Here is a 20,712-nt window from a genome sequence, read left to right as displayed (position 1 = left end):
TATGCTCATAAGAAATTATTTGTAAGTAGTTACAAGAAATTGAAGTGGATGAGTACTGTTCATTGGTCTCTGGCCTGAAGTGGAAAAGTAATATATGGCAGCAGAGACAGAAATTAAATTAAGACAACAGTCATTATGATGGTATACGGAAACTGTAAAGATGAATTATGTGAGGCAGAAAAAACGGTAATGAGTGAGAAAAGAACTGCAATTCCAAAATGGAAGCAGGTGTTTGGGGAAAAAAAGTAAAAATCTGAGACATGGGACTTGAAAAGTGTAATTATAAAAATGAGAGGTGATGTTTTGGCCAAACGAACAAAATACAGACAAAAGAAACTGTCCAAATCTGATGTGCCACCAATACTGAATTTCTAAAAAAGCAAGAATGTCAGTAATTAAATATCAGTGACATATTCTAGGAATGGATTTTATCCATGTGGAATACAAATATCGTTCTGGCCCAAGTCCTGAGCAGCAAAAGTTGGCTTGCCTTATGTAAGATGTGTGCTCTCCTAAAAAACAGTTCTACCAGTGGGCTTGACACTTCTCAAACAATCTGAGTCCTCAGTAGACAGAGGAGAGGGCTGCAACATCCCTCCTCTTCTGCCTAGTTATGGTGGATGGATAGGTCCCATGAGCACCAAACTGCCCCTCTTCGTAATCTCTGCCCAGGATCCAGGATTAGATCTCTCCCTTGGGAGTTAATCAGACTCTGTAGGCAAAGAGCACTGAAGACTTGGCAGTAGGCAGAGGGATAATCCTTACTCTTCTGTTTCTCTGTATCACGTATTTTACTTCTAAGCTCTATTATTTAACATTACAGAGTGCAGCTATTTAGAGGATGACTCAGAACAGCTAATTGAGGGGTGCATATTGTATATTTTCACAAGTGTTTTCTACTCCTTACCAACAGAAATTAAGCCTTGCCCAGGGCACTGAAGTGCCCTGCTTGAAAGGGAATGTCCAGTGTAGCACTTAAAAGAAGGCTGCAGCATTGTCTTCAGTTAAAATCTGTTAAACTATTCTTACCATTACTCTTCTATTGTGCACACTTATGTATTTTTGGCTGTAACTGCATACTGAAGCTTTTCACTGATCTACCTGCAATGACAGGCAATATTCCTTCCTCAGGTAATTTTGTAAAAGAATACTAAAATAGTTAATTTATTGCTACATTAAAGCAATAGTTTCTTAAGGTTCCCAACTTCATAACATTTGTTCAAGCCAAGCTTATGTACAATGTCCAAGCAAAGAACTCATAATTAGTAATCACCAGCCCACCCTCACACAATTTATCCTGGCTATGTGCAAAGATTAACCCAGTTTACTTTTCAGGGGACTTTTAAATATTCAAGCTTTTCTAAATGTACATGTAGCAGACCCATAGAGTCAATGGCAGAGTCTTTTCTGCTGTCCTGGTAAAGAATCTAGCATAGGCAATCAGTGGGTTATATCAGACTGTAGGAAGCAGTGTGCCAGATCTTTTGGAACCTTTTAGCTCATTTTTTTTGCCAAAATGATCATCAGATCAGCTGCTTAGCAATTCTGAAAATTAAGCTAAGTTCTATGCTACCAACAGCTATTACACTTTCTTAGTTCTTGTACAAGCTTTTATCTTTTGATACTTGGCAGAAGGGTGCATGTATTCCAGATCTGAACAAAGTGGTGGGATGGTGCCTGTGCAAGCAAACAGGGATATTCTCCCTGGATATAAAGCTTTTCTAAAATAACATAAACTTGACAATGTCTTTCATCAGATTATGGAAATAATGGGTACTGGGCACGTGCTTAGCAAAATATCTGAGCAGAAAGCATTAGAACATCTATTTTTCATCATGGCTTTCATTCCCTTGTAGCGTTTCAGTAAGACTATTAAATGAATATAGACATATTAAAATAGATTACTTGAATTATGCTAGTTATGAAAAGAGGCAGTAAGTATTGCAAGTCAGGGGTAATGGATAATCGGAGAGCACTTTCTCTATACCAGTAGTATGGTGGTCACAAATAAGACATGCTAAATGAGAATTGTAATGTACAATGCTGAGAAATTTCTATCTAGAAGTTGAAGAACTGTGCATATTATTATTAGATTAGTCCACCTTCTTCATATTTCTGCGTGAAGAGACTGAATAAATATGCTTATGGAACGAACATGTTCTTGTATATATTCTTGATTATATGGGAACAAATGAAACAGGAAAGGAGATTCAAAGCATAAAAACTCAATTTCTGCTTCTTACAGAGAGTAGAACCTTCATGTGAGTTTACAAAGCTGTCTGGCACAAGATAGCATCTTGGGAATATACAAAAATTGAACTACCTGAAAACAATTTTCTATAAATCTAGAAATTTCCTGTGCTAAGCAGTCAAACCTTTGCATCCGTCTCAGTAAGGAGAGTCCCTCCTGTTTTAGCTTGCTGAAATATAACGAAAAGTTAAGGTCACTGATGAATTTTAAGATGTTAAACAACAGGTTTTTAGCTCCAAATAAACATGCGAGTGCTGCTCCAAAAGTAATGGCTCATATTTTATGTCATTGGCCCACAATGTCAGAGGTAGATGTTGGTGGTATGGCAGAAGATGCTGAACGTTCCCATCAATATTCCATTACACGTTGTTGCTGTGTGACAGATGGCAGCAGAGGGGCAGTCTGACAGCACGGTGTCTGACATGGAAGCGTGTGTGAAGGAAAGGTGTCTAACTGAATTACTCCATGCAGAACAAATTGCATCCATTGACTTCCATCAATGCTTGCTGAACATTTATGGAGAACAAACAGTGGATGTGGGCACACTGAGATGGTGGATGGTGTATTCCAGCACTGACATGAAAACAAGCCACATTCTGGATGGCAGCGCAGATACAAGTGCAGTATGCAGGCTGTTGTTCATTACTGGCAAAAATGCACAGCTAATGGTGGTGAAAATAGTGTTGAAAAATAGAGTTTTATAGCCATGAATTTTTTCTATCAAGTACTGTTATTGTTGTCTTTGCATCTGTTGTAGTTTCCATGGAAATTAATAGGAGATGTTACTTCCAAAGCAATGTACATGTTATCATATATAATAATAATGATTTCATGGGTTATTTTTTTCCACAACTGCTACATATAGCAGTAATATTTATAGCAGTACCATTCCCAGTCCACCATGGATGTAAACATGTACTTTTCACAATAAATCAAGCAAACTTACTCTCCATCGGCATAGAAAATACCAGCATTTTTATAACATCTGTTAAAAAATCCTATTACATTTTCTTCATTTTCTCAGAATACATGACATCCCTTATTCTCTCAGGAATGAAATTCTTTGAGGTCATCTTTGTCTGCCACAGTGCCAGTCTCCTATCAGCTTCTTCCAGTTAACCAGTTTAGTGCTAAGTACAAGACCATACTGGGATGGAGGATGTGTTAGAATCCAGATACTTGAGAAATGGAAAACGATCAGCCCATTCCTCCCCACTCCACCACTTTATTAGAAGCTGTTAGGAGAAAAGTCTAAACTAGGAGCTCAGTAACACTTCACAATCTTATCTTCGAATATCTACGAATCTGTATTTGCATGGTTTCAAAAATTCATTTGAGAAGGTGCTCATTTATTGTAGAAATATGTATTATATGGATCCTGGGACATCTTGTCTTATTCCAAGATTTCTCTGCTTTGAACAGCAGCTCAGTATCTTGCATGGTTTAAGTTATTCGTACAAGAATATCTCCTTGTAAATGGATGTTTTATTCATGATTTGTTAATTATCTCTCACTCGAGTAAATCTTTACAGTAACTGTGCAAAAAGATAAGCTCTATTGCACTAAAACATAAATGATTTAATACAAGAACGTCTAGCTAGTTAAATTTCTCTCTTCAAAATATCTATTCTGCTCCAAAGACAATCACTTAAACCTCTGTGACAAGAACTAAAGGTTTAAAAACTTTGTATCGCACCAACCATATAATTAAATGCCATCTTTCTCAGTGCTGTAACATTTCTCTGTTGTCTAGGCACCTAATATGATCCATAATATTTACTTGCATGTTCCAACTATAAACTTTGTGTATTACACTGAAAGAGATCTAACTGGGAAATTGAGAAGAAATATGGGAACCTGGTCTCATCAGCAAAGAAATTCCATCTGAAAGATCATGGTACTTAATGGAAGAAGACACCACACAGTGCTCAGGAGAGATTCCCAGATCCAAGCAGATTCCTGGGACACAGTATTCATCACTGCTCCCTACAAAATGCCAGGAAGAATACAATGCGATGATGCCAGCACCATGCTTTGTATGCTCAGGGCACATTCAAGATGCAGAACAAATATCTTCCTCTGCTTGATGAGCTTTAATGTGCACCTTGTAGTTCACTGCTCTAGCCACTAACCTAGACAGTCCTCTGAAATTGGGCTATTAATAGCATATAATTTAAACACTCATTAGTACTAGAATCCAGGCTTCCAAGACCCAAGCAATTTCCTCAGCCATTACTCTGTAGAGCTTTGCAATGGTTATTGAATTATTCTGTGCAACAGTAAGAGTAATTGAGGAAACCTTACTCTATATTCTGGCAACTAGGGAACTCAGCTCTACAGCTGAGGGCTGGAGCACCTCCCCTGCAAAGACAGGCTGAGGAAGCTGGGCTTGTTCAGCCTGGAGAAGAGAAGGCTGCAAGGAGACTTCATTGTGGCCTTCCAGGATTTAAAAGGGGATATAAACAGGAGGGAAATCAACTTTTTACAAGGGTGGTCAGCAATAGGACAAGGGGGAATGGTGTTAAGCTCAAGGAGGGAAGGTTTAGATTAGATGTCAGAGGGAAGTTCTTCACAGAGAGAGTGCTGAGGTGCTGGAACAGGCTGCCCAGAGAGGCTGTGGATGCCCCAGTCCTGGAAGTGTTCAAGGCCAGGTTGGATGGGGCCCTGGGCAACCTGGTCTAGTACCAGATCTGGAGGTTGGCAGGGGGGCTGGAACACGATGATCCCTGGGATCCCTTCCAACCCAAGCCATACTATAATTATTTGGTGTGTCACATGCTAGGGGACAGACCAAGCCATAAGGAGTATTTAATAAGTGAAATTTGGGGAACAGCTAGCAGTACCTCTGAAGTAAGAAGATGAGAAGAGAAACTAGGCAGTGAGTTATAAAAATGCCTATAGGGCTTGGCCATGATGTTGAGATAAGCTTGTTTCTGGCCAGACACGGACATAAGGGGGGGTTATCCAACCATTACATGCAGGGTTTATTGGGTACTCCCAAACCCAAGACCTTGAAACCTTGAATACTGATCTTACACATTTCAGCAAGTCCTCAGTAAAGAAGGTATCCAAACTGATGTTTGGATCCCCAATTGCTTTTTCAGTAAAAGTGGATATAGGGAGAACAAATTAAACAGGGTGTAAAAGGTCAGTATTTACCTACATGTGCTTGGTGATTCAGGATGAAACAGCTGAATTACTAACTGCCAAATATATAACCTCTTGCATAAAACTGTGTTAACACCAGACAGCTGGCAAATAGCCAGTATGTTGCTGAGGTTCCTAGGAAAACGAGTGATCCTACAGACCACTAAACCTGATGTCTGGACAGCAAAACTGAGTGAAAATAGGAGAGGGTGGAAGTAATATACATGTCGATCCGTACGATTCTGGGAAAGAATCAACATTTTTTCTTACCTTTAAGGAGGAGCCATATCTAAAAGTCTGATGGATTTCTTTGAAAAGAAAAAACGTGTAAAGAGTGGAGAACCACTTAATACACTTGGATTTTCAAAAGGCAGTTCAGTGGGAACCAAGCTTTTTCTGCAGTAAGGCATCATTCTGTCCCCACCCCTACTGTGTAATTTTTCTTCAGCATTAAAATAGACTATTACATAAGGCTGCAGCACTAATATTTACTAAATAATTTTGTTTACTGAGGCAGAATAGTGAGTCACTGCAATAAAGCATTTCAAACACCAATTCTAACAGTGGGTTGTTCAGTGTCTGTTTGCTTCTGCATATGGGCTTTGGGATTACATTAGGAAGTACGAAGGGGATACATAGCAGCCCTGGTAGTTTTACCTGACTCTTCCACTGCAAGTAAATCAAATAAAGGCAGCTGAATATTAAAAAGCTTTGCCCTAAAATACCGTACACCTGTATTTTGCCTGTTTCATTTTGATGGTGTGAGTCATGTGGCAGGAACACCTCTCCTAAGATGGCAAGGTAGCTGCACAGTCACGAAGTTCAATGACCAGTCAGTGCACGAAGGGAGAGATTCTCCAGCAAACTATTCATGGAACTAAATCCTACAAAAGCCTTTCTTCTGATTTTTGAGAAAGATTGTTCACTGGAGTATGTTAGTTGAATAAAAGAGCAACAAGATTTTAAAGCAAAAAAATATATGTATTGCTTCATCAAGGATGATATGCAAAAAGTTTTCTTCTTTTCTACAGTACATTTTCCCCCTTTCCCTTCTGCTCTACTTGCTAGTAGCAATAGCGTGTTATACATAACTACATGCAGCTGAAAAGTGTGTGTTTATTATTTAAAAGAAGATGAGATAGGATCCTTAGTGTCACTTTTCAACTGACAGCTTCACATTCCAAAAGGGAATCTTATTTGCACCATTTCTTTGATATGAGGAAAAAAAAAACAGATTTTAGGATTTTACTCCTTTTTCATTGCAGACTATCTCTTTTAGCAAAATGGATTTGGGAATGTTTTAGGTAAATTACATTAACAGGAAAGAAGTAGAAGGATTATTGATAGAGAAAAGGAACAGTACTCAGAAATGCTGATTTTACCAAAAGAGAAGCTCTTCTGTATTGGAGATATGAAAGGTAAGTCAAATCCACCTTCTATATTAATTTCTCCTCTGAATTCCATCCTTCATCTAGCAGGCATTAGCAACCTACACAAAACCAACTGTGCTATCTTGTAACCTCAGAAAAATAAAGGAGAAATGAAAAAAATTGAACTTCAAAATTTGCAGCTGGACTGTTTATATCCAATCAATACAAATGCAGGAAATTGTTCGCTGCTCCCTTTGTTTTACTGCACTCCCTCATATGTCTAAGCAAAGTACAAAAAAACGAATCCATTTCAGATTAGTTACAGCTTTTGTAGCCCTCAGCATTGCTGAAAAGACAGCTTTCTACTTCTATACAGATTCATTTGTATTTGCAGATGAGTTGCAAAAGCTTTGATTTCAATTTAGAGGAGGTTAATTGAAAATTACTGAGGCATCAGAGAACTGGATAATTCTAGAGCTCTTCATAAATAGTGAGCTGCATGACACAGTATATTTTCTACCCTGCTATATGTATAAGCATACATTATGTTCATTTGCTTAATTCATTGGTCTGCATTCTACATTCAGTGCACCTGTATGAAGAAACTTTGCTGAAATACCTAACATTTCCATATCAGTCAAGCCACGTTTGTCTGTCTGTTTCAGAAATAGCTTTAAATTTTGGTTGCCTAATATTTTGACAGATATACTTGACACATTTTTAATGGTCTGAACTTCAGAAGATACTGGGATCCAGTCTCAAATACCCACCATGTGAATGCATGAGGCTGAATACCAGAAGCGGTTCCAAAATCATTGCAAGCTCATGAAAACATTGGTCTTACTGTCTTCCCTGCATAATTGCAGTTGTTGCAAAAATAAGTATCAATCTCTCCACGAAATATCTCCTTGTTTAAGCCTACTATTTAGTCCTTTGTTTTCTAAAGTACATATGTCACTGAAACAGGGGAGACCTGTTGCTCACCAATGCCCGTGAAGTGATTGGTGACATCAGGATTGGAGATTGCCTGAGACGTAGTGACCATGCAGTTGTGAAATTTACACTCCTGATGGGTGTCAAACAGACAAAGAGTAAAATTAGGACCGTATGTTTTAAGAAAGCTAACTTCCAGCTTTCCAGAGACCTAGTTAGTCAACAAAATCCCCTGGAAATTTGTCCTCAGGGACAAGGGAGTGGAGCAGAGCTGGCAGATCTTTAAGGAAGCTTTCCTCGGGGCACAAAAGCTCTCCATCCCCAAGTGTAGGATGTCAGGAAAGGAAGGCAAGAGAACAGCATGGCTGAACCCTGACCTGCTGTTGAAACTGGAGAGTGAGACGAAAATGCCCAGGCATTTTCATGGAAGTAGGTAGGTAGGTATGACCTAAACCTTAAGAAGGGGTACCCAGTTGAAAGCATAATTCATTAACTCCTGATATGATAAGTATTCACAGTTTTCATTGATTTAAGCTATTGAGTTCTATATCTTTCATGACTAAGACTGGATTTGATCCCAAATGTTTGTCTCTAAAAATAAAATCAATTGTAAACAGATTAAACTCTGTATCATCCAAGCTTTTGTCCCCAAGATAGATAAATATTTGAAGATGTGGTTTGTAATTATGGTCCACTGTTCCCCTGAACCATTCTGAAGTGATGAAAATTGAACACTTTTGCCCTGAGTTGATTTTTGACATCTTCTAAACTAAAAAGGAAATTAAAATGGTTTTGAATGTACTTTTATCAAACATAGTGAAAAGAATAAATATTTTGAAGTAGGTAAACATAGTGCTCAACAGCTGTCATTCCTTTCGCATTCAACTTAATCAGGCTGTGTCTGATGGGAAGCAAAAAGTCAACAGCCTTTCTGCACAGCAGGCTCCCTCTGCAGGTAGCTTGCCATCGTACCAAGCTTTCAGAATACTCATGAGGTGCCTGGCACATTTTTTTATAGTTAAGAGTTAAGAATTTAAGACATCTGTGGTCCTGCATTTGAACAGCGTTATGTCCCAGACTTCCATTATTTACTAATTTCAATGTCATTCACCTAGTCACATCATATGCAGCCATATAAAGCGTTAAGCGCAGGCACAAATAAGCTAGGTAATTAATCATACTACCTGTTGATAAATAAGTGATTTAAGTGTCAACATGCAGTGGACATTAAGATAATCAACAGCCTCATTTTATGACAGCATGGTAGACTTACTAGTAGGAACAGTCAGTTAATTACATATTCACTGCCTTTTAAGAATATTCTGAGCAGTTTCTCAAGTAGGTGAACGCTGGAATAGTGTCTGGTAGAACACTCAGGTACTAAGTTTGATTCTTTTTCTTAAAAAGTTGAAAAAGAAAACCCACAGTTGTTTTACATTGAGGTCAATCATGCCATAATAGAACATACTGGATGTTCTGATCCAGACAGAACAACCTGCTATACATTTGCTACTGTAAGGCTCTGGAGGATAATCACATTTCCTGCCATAATGACTATAAAAATGGACTGGAGTTTACATTTAATATTGGGCCAGAATGAATATTTATGTCTCATTTATCCCCTAACCTTTTTAAAAAAGCCAACCCCAGTTTGCACCAGTGTTGAGAAGGATTTGACAACTAAAACTTGCTTTTGACAATATTGGCCTTGCATTATTTTGTGCAATGGATCTGAAGTGTTTTTGCATTCCGATAACTATAAGCTAGAGGCTACCATGATGCATTTTATTCACAAACATTTCTGCACCTTCTGTGAAATCACTTCATTTAAAATGAGCTGAAAAATAACAAAAAAAAAAATTAACAGGTTCTCAACACAGGATTGCTAAAAGATCGTTATACAGTTGTAAGATTTTTGTAATGGCTGCCAAATATTTTAGAAACGAAGTGAAAGCCTGGAACAGGTTCTGTTCATTGCTAAAGTTGTTTTGTTCAGGGGATGAAGTCATTCCAGAGAGAACTGGAACTCTGATAACACAGGGTTATCTAGCCTTGGGATACCTTAACATCCCTACAGCTCAGTGGGAAAAAAAGTTGCATGCAATTATCCAATACTCTTTTAAGATATATCTTAAGATATTTCTTAAACACAGCAAGGGACTGGAAAATCATCCTTGTATGTGTGTCCCAGTACAAAGAACAGCAGAAATATCCCAGTGAACAGGAGCTCTGGGTTTGAGCAGTTCTTATTATATTGTTAGTTGACTAAGGCCACAGATGGAAAAAGATTCAGGCCAATGATTGACACTAATGCTGTTCCTGTAAATTGCGTCCCTTCTGGCACAGGTCTAGCTAGCTGCTTAGCAGCCTAGACTTGTCAACAGCAGCAAGAAAGGCATTGCCCACTCCAGGGTGAGCTGCCCCAGCACTTTCTGAGCTGTCAAGCAGCCATCGACATAGCTCCACAGTAACTACGATTTACATTTACTGAAAGATGCCTTGCTATCTTCCCCCTAGGAGAGAGATACAAATTACATTTGTCACTGAAAGAAGAAAACAGCCCTGGCAAGTACATGGATAAAAGGATACTCAGATTCTAGAAATATAACTAGAATTGTGGTTTCTGCCTTCTCGGGAGTCCAATCTTGCTGTGTAAGCCTCAAAGCAATATTAAAATAACTCTCGTGTAATTTTGCTTATGTACTTGTTTAACATGCTTGTGTAGTGGGAAATATAGCAATAATGTATTAGGCATTATTACATGTCTTTACAGCATGGCTCCCAGCACACATTTTCTGCCCATTGTTCCTTCTGAAATGACACACACAGTGTATAATATCTCAAATCTGCAACGAGAGCAGTAGGCGTAGACCCAAGCCTGAACCGATGGTGTGCAAGAAACTCCTGTTAACTCCATAGAGCCCATTTTAATCTGTGCTGGGTTCAAAACTTCCATGTCAAAGTACTTGAAAGTTGTTAGTGGATTTGCAAGTAGAAAAATTACAGCAGAGCAGAAGGTTACTAAGGGAGTCTAGTGCGAATTAGCAAGTTCCTGAACTTTCTGGAGAATAAAATGAACAACTAGAAAGAAGATATGAGAGCAGAGACTCAGCTAAGACTTTTTTATGGGATTGATCCTTAATTAAGGATGAGATGCATTCCTGAATAACCTCTTTCCTATTACAAATTTTTTTTTCAGTTATAACCCAGTATATCTCTTTGTTCCAGCACTTTCTTGGAGAACAAATAGCTGAGTTTTATGTGATAAATTTCTGTAGGATGGCTTCATTGATCGTATATAGGCTAGCGGGGTGCTGAATCTAGGCAGCACAGGATTTCTACCACCGAAAACAGGGATGAAATAGGCTTCAAGATATCATTCCATTCATTCCCTTACCCAAATCCCTTCTGTCTTTCCTGATAATACCTAGTATTACCTAAAAAACACAACTGAGGGAAACCACACTGGCCTCCAAGACAATGTCCACAAAGGATAAAAAAGTCTTCACAAGCTTTGTAAATGGACAAAGCATATCTCTTACTTTAGAAAAGGTGTTGACTGTCTCTCATGACCTTTCTGTAAGTATACTGCAGAAATACAGCCTAGCTGGGAGCTACAATGAAAAATATACAGAAGTAGTCAGAAGAATCATATTCCCAGTAATTCCTGGAGTCCTTGAGTAGATTGTGCGCTTAACTTTCTACGTGTGTAAAATGGAAAAGATTGCCCTCGCTTTGGCAGAGAGCATTTGAAATGATCTGACACACTGAAAAAATAATCTGTGCACAATATTATGTTTCAGTGGCAATAATCAATAACACAAATTCATCTTGAAGAACATCTATGCAGCAGCTTTTCAGAAAGCACCTGGAGACTTTTGCAGGAAGGCTTTATATGATGTACTAATAAGGGTATCAATAATCAAGACTCATTAAGGGACACACAGGAGAAAAATACTTACTAACAAGAGTAGTCTGCTCATAGCAGCACTATTTAGAAATTATTTCATGAGTGGAAAGCTTTCAGAGGAGAATAACAATAACCAGAAACATAAGGGTTAGAGTGGAGGGATGGGGACAGAGATTGCAGGGATATTTCTTTGACCTAGGGACTACGCTGCAATGAGAAAATTAATAATTATTTTCCTGTGTCTCCTGGGTGAAAGAAGAGAAGTAGTTCTGAATTGCGTATAGATTAGACATTTTTTGATTGTGTGGATAGATAAGGAAGAGAATGAATTGGAAAGATTATAACAACTCCAAAAAAAAAAAAAAGAATTTTTAGGAAACTTTCAGGCAGTTTCTCAGATTGGAAATGCTCTAGATCTTTCTAGCTAAATTCCCTGTAGAGCTGAGCATCCAGCTCCTGCACTCTCAGCTGGCTTTAGAAAACCCTGTGACATATTCTTGGCACCATATATATGCTGGTTTACCAGCTTAGATCATTAATTTCCTGCCACAGATCCCATCTACACAATGCATTACACTTTTACCACAGTCAGTACCGTTTGCTGTCTCTCTCTGACTTATTTCTCCATCACCATCACTGAAAGCCTGTGTCTCCTGACCTACCTTGTTTCTCCCCATGTCTCATTACCAGAGGGCAGATTCCTGTTCCACACCCATGACTGTTGGCCTTTCCATTAGGATCTCTTCTAGAAATTTCCAGGCGTGATTTTTTTTCATCAGCAGTTCTGCTGCGGTGACATAGTTTACAATGGCATGCAAGCAGTTCTACTTACTCAGAGATTGGCGATTCTGGTGTTATGCTAACACAATATGATGCAAATGTGAGCATGTGCTGCCGTGCCTCAAGGAGCACTATATGCTCTGCAGCACAATGTCACGTGTCAGCTTTTGTCTGCAGCCTGTCAGTGGCAATAAATCCACGAGCCAAATACAACAATGTACCAGCGTAACAATATGTTTCTTTTTTGCTGTTTCTAATTTAGAGTAGCAACTGCTTTTTATTTTATTTCAACTACAGTTAGTTCTCGACTGATATCCATAGAGAACAAAGCTGTGTGTTCACCCTCTCTCCTTTGTTTCTGCTGCAGAAAAACAGCTACAGGACACAAATGGTTTAAATGTGGTGTAGGTAATCCATCTGAAGAGGAAAAAGAAAAAAAAAGCAACACATTTTTCTCCTCTCTCACTGCTATCCCTTTTAAATGAGCACCAAAACACCTCCAGAAAACTCCCCCTTGCCCCCATGGGAAAAAAACACTGCTGAGATCGGCTTCTGGTCCTAATTTGCAAGAATGATCCGAACTTCCACGGAGGCAAAAACAGTGTCTACTGCTGGTAAACTTTCAAGTCTCAGGCTTCTCATGCTCTCTGATCTTCACAGCAATAGCAGATACAGAAAATACAGTTATTGCTCAATCTCCAAACTCACTTCTTCAGAAAATCATTTAAAAATTAATGAAAATTAATTCACACATCTGAAGTCAGCCTTCAGCTTGCAAATGCCAGGCAAGTCCTAAGTAAGAGATGTCAGAGGACAGACTACCTACAAAAACTAATTAAAAGACAATCTTAACCTGTGCATTCCAAATGGCCACCCTTATGAAAAAGGAATGAGATTTAACTCTAAACAAAAGCAATGGTATGATACTTATGGCACAGCTACCCTTTTGTATCTCCAACTGCCCAGAAACTACTAATCCTCAAAGAGAGCCACCTGATTGCTGTGATCTTGCCACGCATATCTTCGCCATCCAAGACTGTGGTGAGCACAGCGCAACAAAACAAATTCAAAAACATAAAAACACACATCTAAAAACGAATAAAACCATGGGAAGCTTATAACATGACTTGCCAAAATCTGGCTCAGTTTAATAATGTGATGCTTAAAGATTTATGGTTTGTTTTCAGTGCAGATTTTCAAAGATGCAGGTGCTTTGGAAGCACATCCTTCAAGCAAAGAGCAAAACAAAGTTCCTTGCAATTCTCCAAACATTCTTGCCTTGTAAATCTCGTTTGCTAGGGTATTGCCTAGGTGACAGTTGTAGAAATTTCCTAATGTGGATTAACACTATGGGGAATGACTTATTCGGTAATTCAAAACCAGATTCTGAGCATACAGGCCTCTTGCAATTCTGCTGTGAATTGCATCTTCTACCAACATGCTGGCACACAGAAGTGTGTGCTAATAAGTAGACTCATTATCACAACGTGATACACATCATCAATCTTTTTTCATTGTCTTTGACCCAATAGTCGCTGGCAATATTGCAACACGTAGCAATTACTTATCATATTATTATCCTTCTATGAGTGCTTAAAATTTGCATAGCTGCAAAGCACTAATTTTGTTGGTTTTCTATACCCTGACATCTCATCTGAGTACTTAAACCAGGAATTTATATCTCTCTCTACTAAAACTTTTCTTCATTTGTTTTCTGTAGCCTGAGTGACATTTTAGCTGCTCAGAAAACGCTTCCATTTTCTAAAGGAGGCACTCTTCTTTTGCATTGTGCCTCTCTTTTTTATTTTTTTAATAAAATTGTCATGTGAGTAAGCCAAATAATTAATTATTTGCATGCATCAGCCAACAATCAAAGTAAAAAATTAAAATGCTAATGTATCTTCTTATCTCATGAAAGGAACTCCATAAAAAATAATGAACAGTTGCAGCTTTGCTTCATGAGAGCTGTTTGCTTGATCTTTTACTGCTCACAGCCTGGCCTCACAAGCTCCCTATAGTCCCATATTAGAAGGAATACCCAAGAAAAAAACTGTGTAGCCACTGGAACTAGATGATCTTTAAGGTCCCTTCCAACCCAAACCATTCTGTGGTCCTATGACTGCAGAGTCTCAGCCAGGTTAAGCTTCCATCCCAGCATCCAAGTATGAAAAAGCCTGCTTGTGTCCAGCCAGCCACCACAAACACAATGGTGCCTGAAGAGGCTTTCTGGAAGAAAGAATATTTCCAAGGGAACTGTAAGACAAGTTCCTGAATTTCTCTTTATCTGATTCACCAAATATATGTAGTAAGATAGATGAGAGTGAAAAACAGTCAAAATGTACAGGCGTATCCGTTGGAGCCACTGTGGGAGCTAAAAGAAATGCTAAGAGAGAATGGGGTGCTACTAGACAAAGGGGAGAGAAAAAAGTTATGTTTAAGGCTTATCACATTGTGCATGTCATTATCTATGAAGCTACTCCTAAACTGTAACTTCCCTTCTATTGCTTATTATGCTCATTACTGCCTTTTCCTCAGTTCAGACAACTATGTGTCCCAAAGAACTGTGTATATTTTCATATATGTTTCTACAACATCAGCGCAGTAGAACCCCAGTCTTAAGCTATGATAGTTTAATGCAGGAGCAACACAAAAGTAATAAAGATACTGATATTCTGCATGGATCTTATAGGGTGCTGTTTAAGGATTGTTGAGCTGTTAGTGTCTACCTCACTCTATATTTAAACAGAAACCATTCCATGATTTTGTTCCAGTGCATGGATCTAAGTGTTTGGTTTATAAGAAATGAATCCACTGCAGTAAATAAAATGCATTTTCTATGGTAACACATTAAATTAAACCAGGCCACAATATTTTCAGAGGAAAGTTGGAAGCACTTGTAATTCTGACGGTCGTAATGAATGATAGAGCAATTAAACTTCCAAATTGTGACAGCACCAGCAAAGCTGCAGAAACTGTAGCACCTAGACTCATGCCAAACTCATCTACCTTTCTGTAAAATTCCCAATAACTGCTATTTGCTATAGACAGGGCAGAGTTCTTTCACCGACCAAGAACTTCGCTCATCTGCATTTACAGTTTCTTTTCCATAACAAAGTAAGAAACAATTTTGGCCCTAGAGTTGCTTACTTACAGAATCGCAGGACCACAGGATGGTTGAGGTTGGCAGGAAGGTCTGGGTCCCTCTGGTCCAAGCTCTGCTCAAACAGGGGGCACCCAGAGCAGGATTCCCAGGACAATGTTAAGGCAGATTTTGAAGATCTTCCAAGGAGAATTCTGCACAGCGTTTCTGGACAACCTGTGCCAGTGCTCCAGCACCTGCACAGCATAGGAGTGCTTCCTTGATGGTTAAAGGGAATCTCTTGTGGTCCAGTTTGTGCCCATGGCCTCTTGTTCTGGCACTGGGCACCACTGAAAAGACTCTGGGTCTGCCTTCTTTGCTCCCTCCCTTCAGGTATTTATAGGCATTTATGAGGTCCCTGAGCCTTTGTTAGACTGTGAAGCAAAAAAGATTAATGTCTCAAACACAGTAGAAGAGTAAAAGGAGGTCACCACAGTAACAAGATAAGGAGCAATTGGAGGAAGGGGCCTTGGAAAGGCAAGACGTTTCTTTTCCAGACTGATTTATCTTATCTTGTGAGACTATCCATATCTGTTGAATTACAACTGGCAGACTTACTGGGGGAAGGAGAGATCTCAAAAGCTATCATTTCATGCCAAAGAGGGTCAACTAGTGTTCATTTGGACAAGGGGAGAGTGAGATCCCGTGAAACTCTTCCAAACCAGCAATCCATTTCCAAAATAGTCTATAATCTTGAACTGCACTTGAGCAGGGGTAGAGTCATACCTCAGTCACAATGTTAGAGTGAGCATGACAACCACCCAAGACCCCAGGATAATGGACAACTAGTGACTGAAGTCCCCTCTGCGGGGGTGGGAGGGGTGGTGGGCACGGTTGCATAAAAGGCAGAAGAATGACAGTTCAGGTGCATGCTCACCACCTGAGGAACAACCCTGACTACCTCAACATCACTGGATCCAAGAGTGGTGATATCTCCATATCTTTTTTTTTCTTTTTTTTTTTTAATCTTTCTCAAGTTATGTTAGAATGCAATGCAAAGGGTCATCATTGTAGATAATGACCAGTAAAGTATAGATATATAAATCTAAGTATCACAGTGGGATCCAAATAAAAGTTCAACCGATCGTTTGGCGTTGTTTCATCTTGATTTACTGCAAGGGGATCTCAAACCTTGTGACCTCTGTATGGTGCACAGGGTAGCTCAGGGTCAGGTGGCAGCAGCCTCTTCTCCAGGCTGAACAGCCCCAGCTCTCTCAGCCCCTCCTCACAGGAGAGGTGCTCTAGCCCCTAGATAAAGCGCGTGTGACCTCATAGCTAACAGGCATGAGGAAGACTTTATAAGTGATGTCAAACAACAGTGAAAATTCCCATAGGAACAGGACGATCTTTTTTTTTTTTTTTTTTTGGTCAGAATTCATACACTCTCATCAAAAGAAATTCTGGCATTTCTCTGCAACATGGGAAACAAAGGTCGATCACCTGGTGGTAGCTGGCACAGGCTGTGCGCTTGAACCAGAGTTCAGGTTATATTCCAAGAGACTGCTCGAAGTGTTAGGGTTCTCTCTTTTCCTTATACTGCTTTTCCTCTTACATTATCCATCCTATTGAATTCTGCCACACAAATGGGGTAGAAGCACTTACTTAACTATCAGTCCGGGATATGGGAGTTTGATGAACAAGCTTTGATTTCTCCCTAACCTAAGTGCATTTTATTGTACAAAATCAGTTTTCTTCCAAAAAGATTTGATAGTAAACTGTCACACATATTTGAAGAACTAAAAAATCACTCAGAGCAACGTTTTATTTTTCCTTCAAAATTGACTACGTTAAAAGTTCATAGATAATAGACAGAAATTTAGCCAGGGCTAAGCAGCCGCCTGCTAACACTTCCAAATCAGAAATAAATTGCCAATGTTCCTTGATTTTGCAGAAGCCATTCCTTCCCCTCCACAAACACATTCCCCTCACTCTATTCTATTAGAGTATATAAATGTATATATGTGAATACAGTGTTTCAGATTCCCTGTATGAAAATAAGAACAACACTTACTGTGCATAAATTTCACATCTGTTAATAAACTTAGCCATTCTATGGAAAAAAAAAATCACTCTGGATTTTTTATTCACCTTTTATTATTTTGAAATTCTTATAAAACGAAGTACCTTTAACATCCTCCATAAAAATTAATTTTTGAAAAACAACTACATGAATGAAATCATCAGTTGAGCTCAGCAGCAATAAAAGATGCGAATAAAAGTTGGGAATGTTGCCCTTGTGATACATGCATGTGTAAGAAAGAAAAAAAATGGTTCTAACAGCACACTCTCTGAAGAGTTACTAAAAAGTGAGAGTCTTGTTTCTCATTAAGCGACATCACAAGTGACAAAATATGGGGTTCTTACAGAGCTAATGGCATAACAACAGGTCATCCACAAACTGCACCCCTAGCTACCATGAAATTGATAAGTACATGATCCCTGGAGATATAATCCAACAGTAAAAGCTACCAAACTAACAACAAGAAAACCCACAAAAGATTACTGAAGTTCAAAAATATTTGCTGAGACACTTGCTTGAAAAAGCAAGTGGGTATAATTTAAACTTGATTATTATTAACTGCAAAATGTAGTACAATCTGGCTTTAAGATTTACAGTTTGACAGAAATTACAGAAAAAAACTTAAGCTCCTGGGCTGAAAGTCCTAAGTCCTGGACATTTTGCTTCTTCTTGCTTTCCTTCCTTGCAGTTCTGTGGGTGGACAAGATATACAATAGATTCCTATTATTTGAATCATTTAAAAAAAAACTCTACAAAATAAACAAGTTTGGGGGGATTGGAGGTATTTCTGTTGTTGCTGTTGTTGTTCATTATTTTCTAATCATCTGAAAAACTGCACCTACCACAGAGTGCAAGGGAAGGGAAGGAGAAAGAGCAGGGTTGCTTAAGCCCAGCAATACCTGAGCACAGAGTTTTAGGAGGGAACCAGCAGGAGATAACAATTTTTCTTGCTAAACTGAAATCACACGGGACAGAAGTAGTCTAAAGTTATCAAAACCAACCCTAGTTTAACAACCACATGCCAGCACAAGCACGTTGCCATTAGTGACTATAACAAATTGGTGGGATTGCGGCTTTCTAAAGGGCATGATAATAAAATCCAGGGGGCAGGGAGGGGGAACGCCTGGCACTGGGCTCATAGCTGACAGATGAGTGGTGAGATGAAATATGTACAGCATGAAATAGGTTTGGGCACCATCTTCATAACGTTGTGGCCAACTGACAACCTATTGGAAGTATCTGACATGGAATTAAACAGTGTTATTTCATGTCTGAATTCTGAATCATTGTCAGAGTTGAGAAGAAAGGGAGTATTTCATAGTACCTGTCGTATTATCATACTTCATGATAAAAAAAAAAAAATCGTTTTCCATTAGTGAAGGTCAACACTGATTCTTTATCTGATTCAAATGCACCTCCCACTGAAGCTGTGAGAAAAAGGAGAAACACATTATTCTCAGGTGGGCATATTTTCAATGTCATGTCTCCCTGGGAACATTATTTTTTATTTGATGCATTACCACCTCAAAAGTAGCAATTTTTCCATGAGTTTACAGGAAGAAAATATCACAAGTCATGGCAGCTTTGAGTCACATTTCTTCAGAAAAGAAATAAAGTACCACTGGTTCATGGAAAGCTTTCCAGCACAGCTGCTTTTCCTTGAGCTTTGGCAGCAGTTATTCTGCCTCCCAATTATAAACATGGGTGCTTCTTCAGCCATTGGAAATTTGGTTCAAAAATATAAATACTTTTGAATAAAGGAGCCTTGGACTGTAATAGCCAGTGAGTTATTAAAAAAGATGTGAACACAGTTGGAATCTATTCTATTCCAAATGCTCAGAAACCATAGCAACAGTAATAACTTTTCTTCAAACACTTTTAAACTCATTCCAGCCATTGTTAAGTGATTTGTAGGCTCTGCAGGAGAGGAGTTGGTGTGCTTTGACCTTTGTTTATTTTGCGAGCCAATATCATTCCACTGCTGTTTCAATTTCACTCTCCTGTTTGTTGCACCTGCTCATTTGTTTGAGTTATACTTGAATAACTCTCCTGGGCAAGAATGATCTCCGTATGGTGCATGGACAGGGCCTGACAGGGACAGTATGACCCTTTCCCTGAGGCAGAACTCTGAAGGCAGAAAGAGAACACATATCAATCTTTTGGTGCCAAGTCCTGTCTTGGGTCACTTGAGGTGTGACCTTACTCAAAGTTTTTAATCACTACTGAGAGACCCAGTAGAGATACAATCAGACTGTACTTGTTGGATGTCAGAGAAAAAGCAGCAGAAATTGTCTGAAGGATGGTCAGCTCAGCCTTCTTCAGGAGGTAAATGTGAAAGAACATGGGCAAAGTAAAGAAAACTGTTGACAGTTCTATCAGCACTAGGAGCAGTAAGAGGGGGTACTGAAGAACTATGAATGTGCTCTGCAGTATTTCCTTTGGCAAATTCTCTTCGGGAGATACTCCAGAGTGAATGGAGCTGTTGGTGCTGGCTGGGCATTGGAAGGAGGAGCTTCAGTAGGAGCAAACAAGAACAATCTTATCAGAGAGTATATTATAACTTATACGGTAAAACAGTACAGTAGGAGATAAGGGGTGAAATATCTCCATGGATAAAAGGAAGACAAACCATGCCTAACTACTTGAGAGGAGGCCATCCGATGCTTTTATATTGATGCACAAAGCGCCCAGGACTTACAAGCCCTTCGTTTTTCTGTTTCCATGACAAATAATGGTATTCTAGTGCCATTTTAGAAATGGAAAATGAAATGTCAAAAAAAAATGACACCTTAATTCAGTATTTCAACAATAAACTGATTAAAAAGGAAATGCAGCCTTTATAGGTGTATAAGAGGGCATTGTAGAGAGGATCTGTTTTGTTACAACTTTCTGTCTAAAGGCATTTTCAACATCAGTTTTTCCTCTGCTAATGATGACTTTTGAGGTCATTGCAGAAGTCTCTAGTGGTGGTGTTTCAGTTTGTCTGTAGTTACAAACACAGTAGGTCATAGTAAGACTGAGAGAGAGCAAGGGAAGAAGGGAAGAAAGAAGGGAGAAAGGGAGGGAAGGAAGGAGGGAAGAAGGAAGAGAGAAGGGGAAGGAGGGAAGGAAGGAGGGAAGGAAGGAGGGAAGGAAGGAGGGAAGGAAGGAGGGAAGGAAGGA

At 39.0% G+C, this 20,712-nt stretch overlaps 2 protein-coding genes and 1 long non-coding RNA gene across 16 annotated transcripts in view; all 3 read right to left on the bottom strand.

Annotated features, from left to right (window-relative positions):
• The window catches only part of KCNN2 (potassium calcium-activated channel subfamily N member 2), a 96,374-nt gene extending 80,527 nt beyond the window's left edge, over positions 1-15,847 (bottom strand). For 3 of the 11 annotated variants that reach the window (XR_002433330.1, XR_002433331.1, XM_021380477.1), the window contains exon 1: positions 15,543-15,845. Coding sequence is in view for 6 of the 11 variants with exons in the window: in XM_021380477.1 (XP_021236152.1) it covers positions 15,543-15,738 (196 nt within the window). In the remaining 5 variants the exon portion in view is untranslated. Of the gene's footprint in view, positions 1-12,273; positions 12,586-15,542 lie in introns of those variants that run through there. The other 8 variants (XR_002433329.1, XM_021380476.1, XM_021380475.1 and 5 more) reach the window with 7 other exon arrangements.
• LOC110389661 (adenylate cyclase type 10-like) overlaps positions 1-20,712 on the bottom strand; it is a 451,262-nt gene that overhangs the window by 235,140 nt on the left and 195,410 nt on the right. The gene's annotated exons all lie outside the window — the stretch shown is intronic.
• The window catches only part of LOC110389666, an 18,136-nt gene continuing 15,084 nt past the window's right edge, over positions 17,661-20,712 (bottom strand). For 2 of the 4 annotated variants that reach the window (XR_002433334.1, XR_002433333.1), the window contains exon 5: positions 17,661-20,062. This is a non-coding gene — a long non-coding RNA (uncharacterized LOC110389666). The remainder of the gene's footprint in view (positions 20,063-20,712) is intronic. The other 2 variants (XR_002433335.1, XR_002433332.1) reach the window with 1 other exon arrangement.

The sequence above is a fragment of the Numida meleagris genome, chromosome Z, assembly GCF_002078875.1.
Source record: "Numida meleagris isolate 19003 breed g44 Domestic line chromosome Z, NumMel1.0, whole genome shotgun sequence".
Lineage (NCBI taxonomy): Eukaryota > Metazoa > Chordata > Aves > Galliformes > Numididae > Numida > Numida meleagris.
Note: the sequence above shows the minus strand (reverse complement) of the source record. Positions and strands in the feature narration are given on the sequence as shown.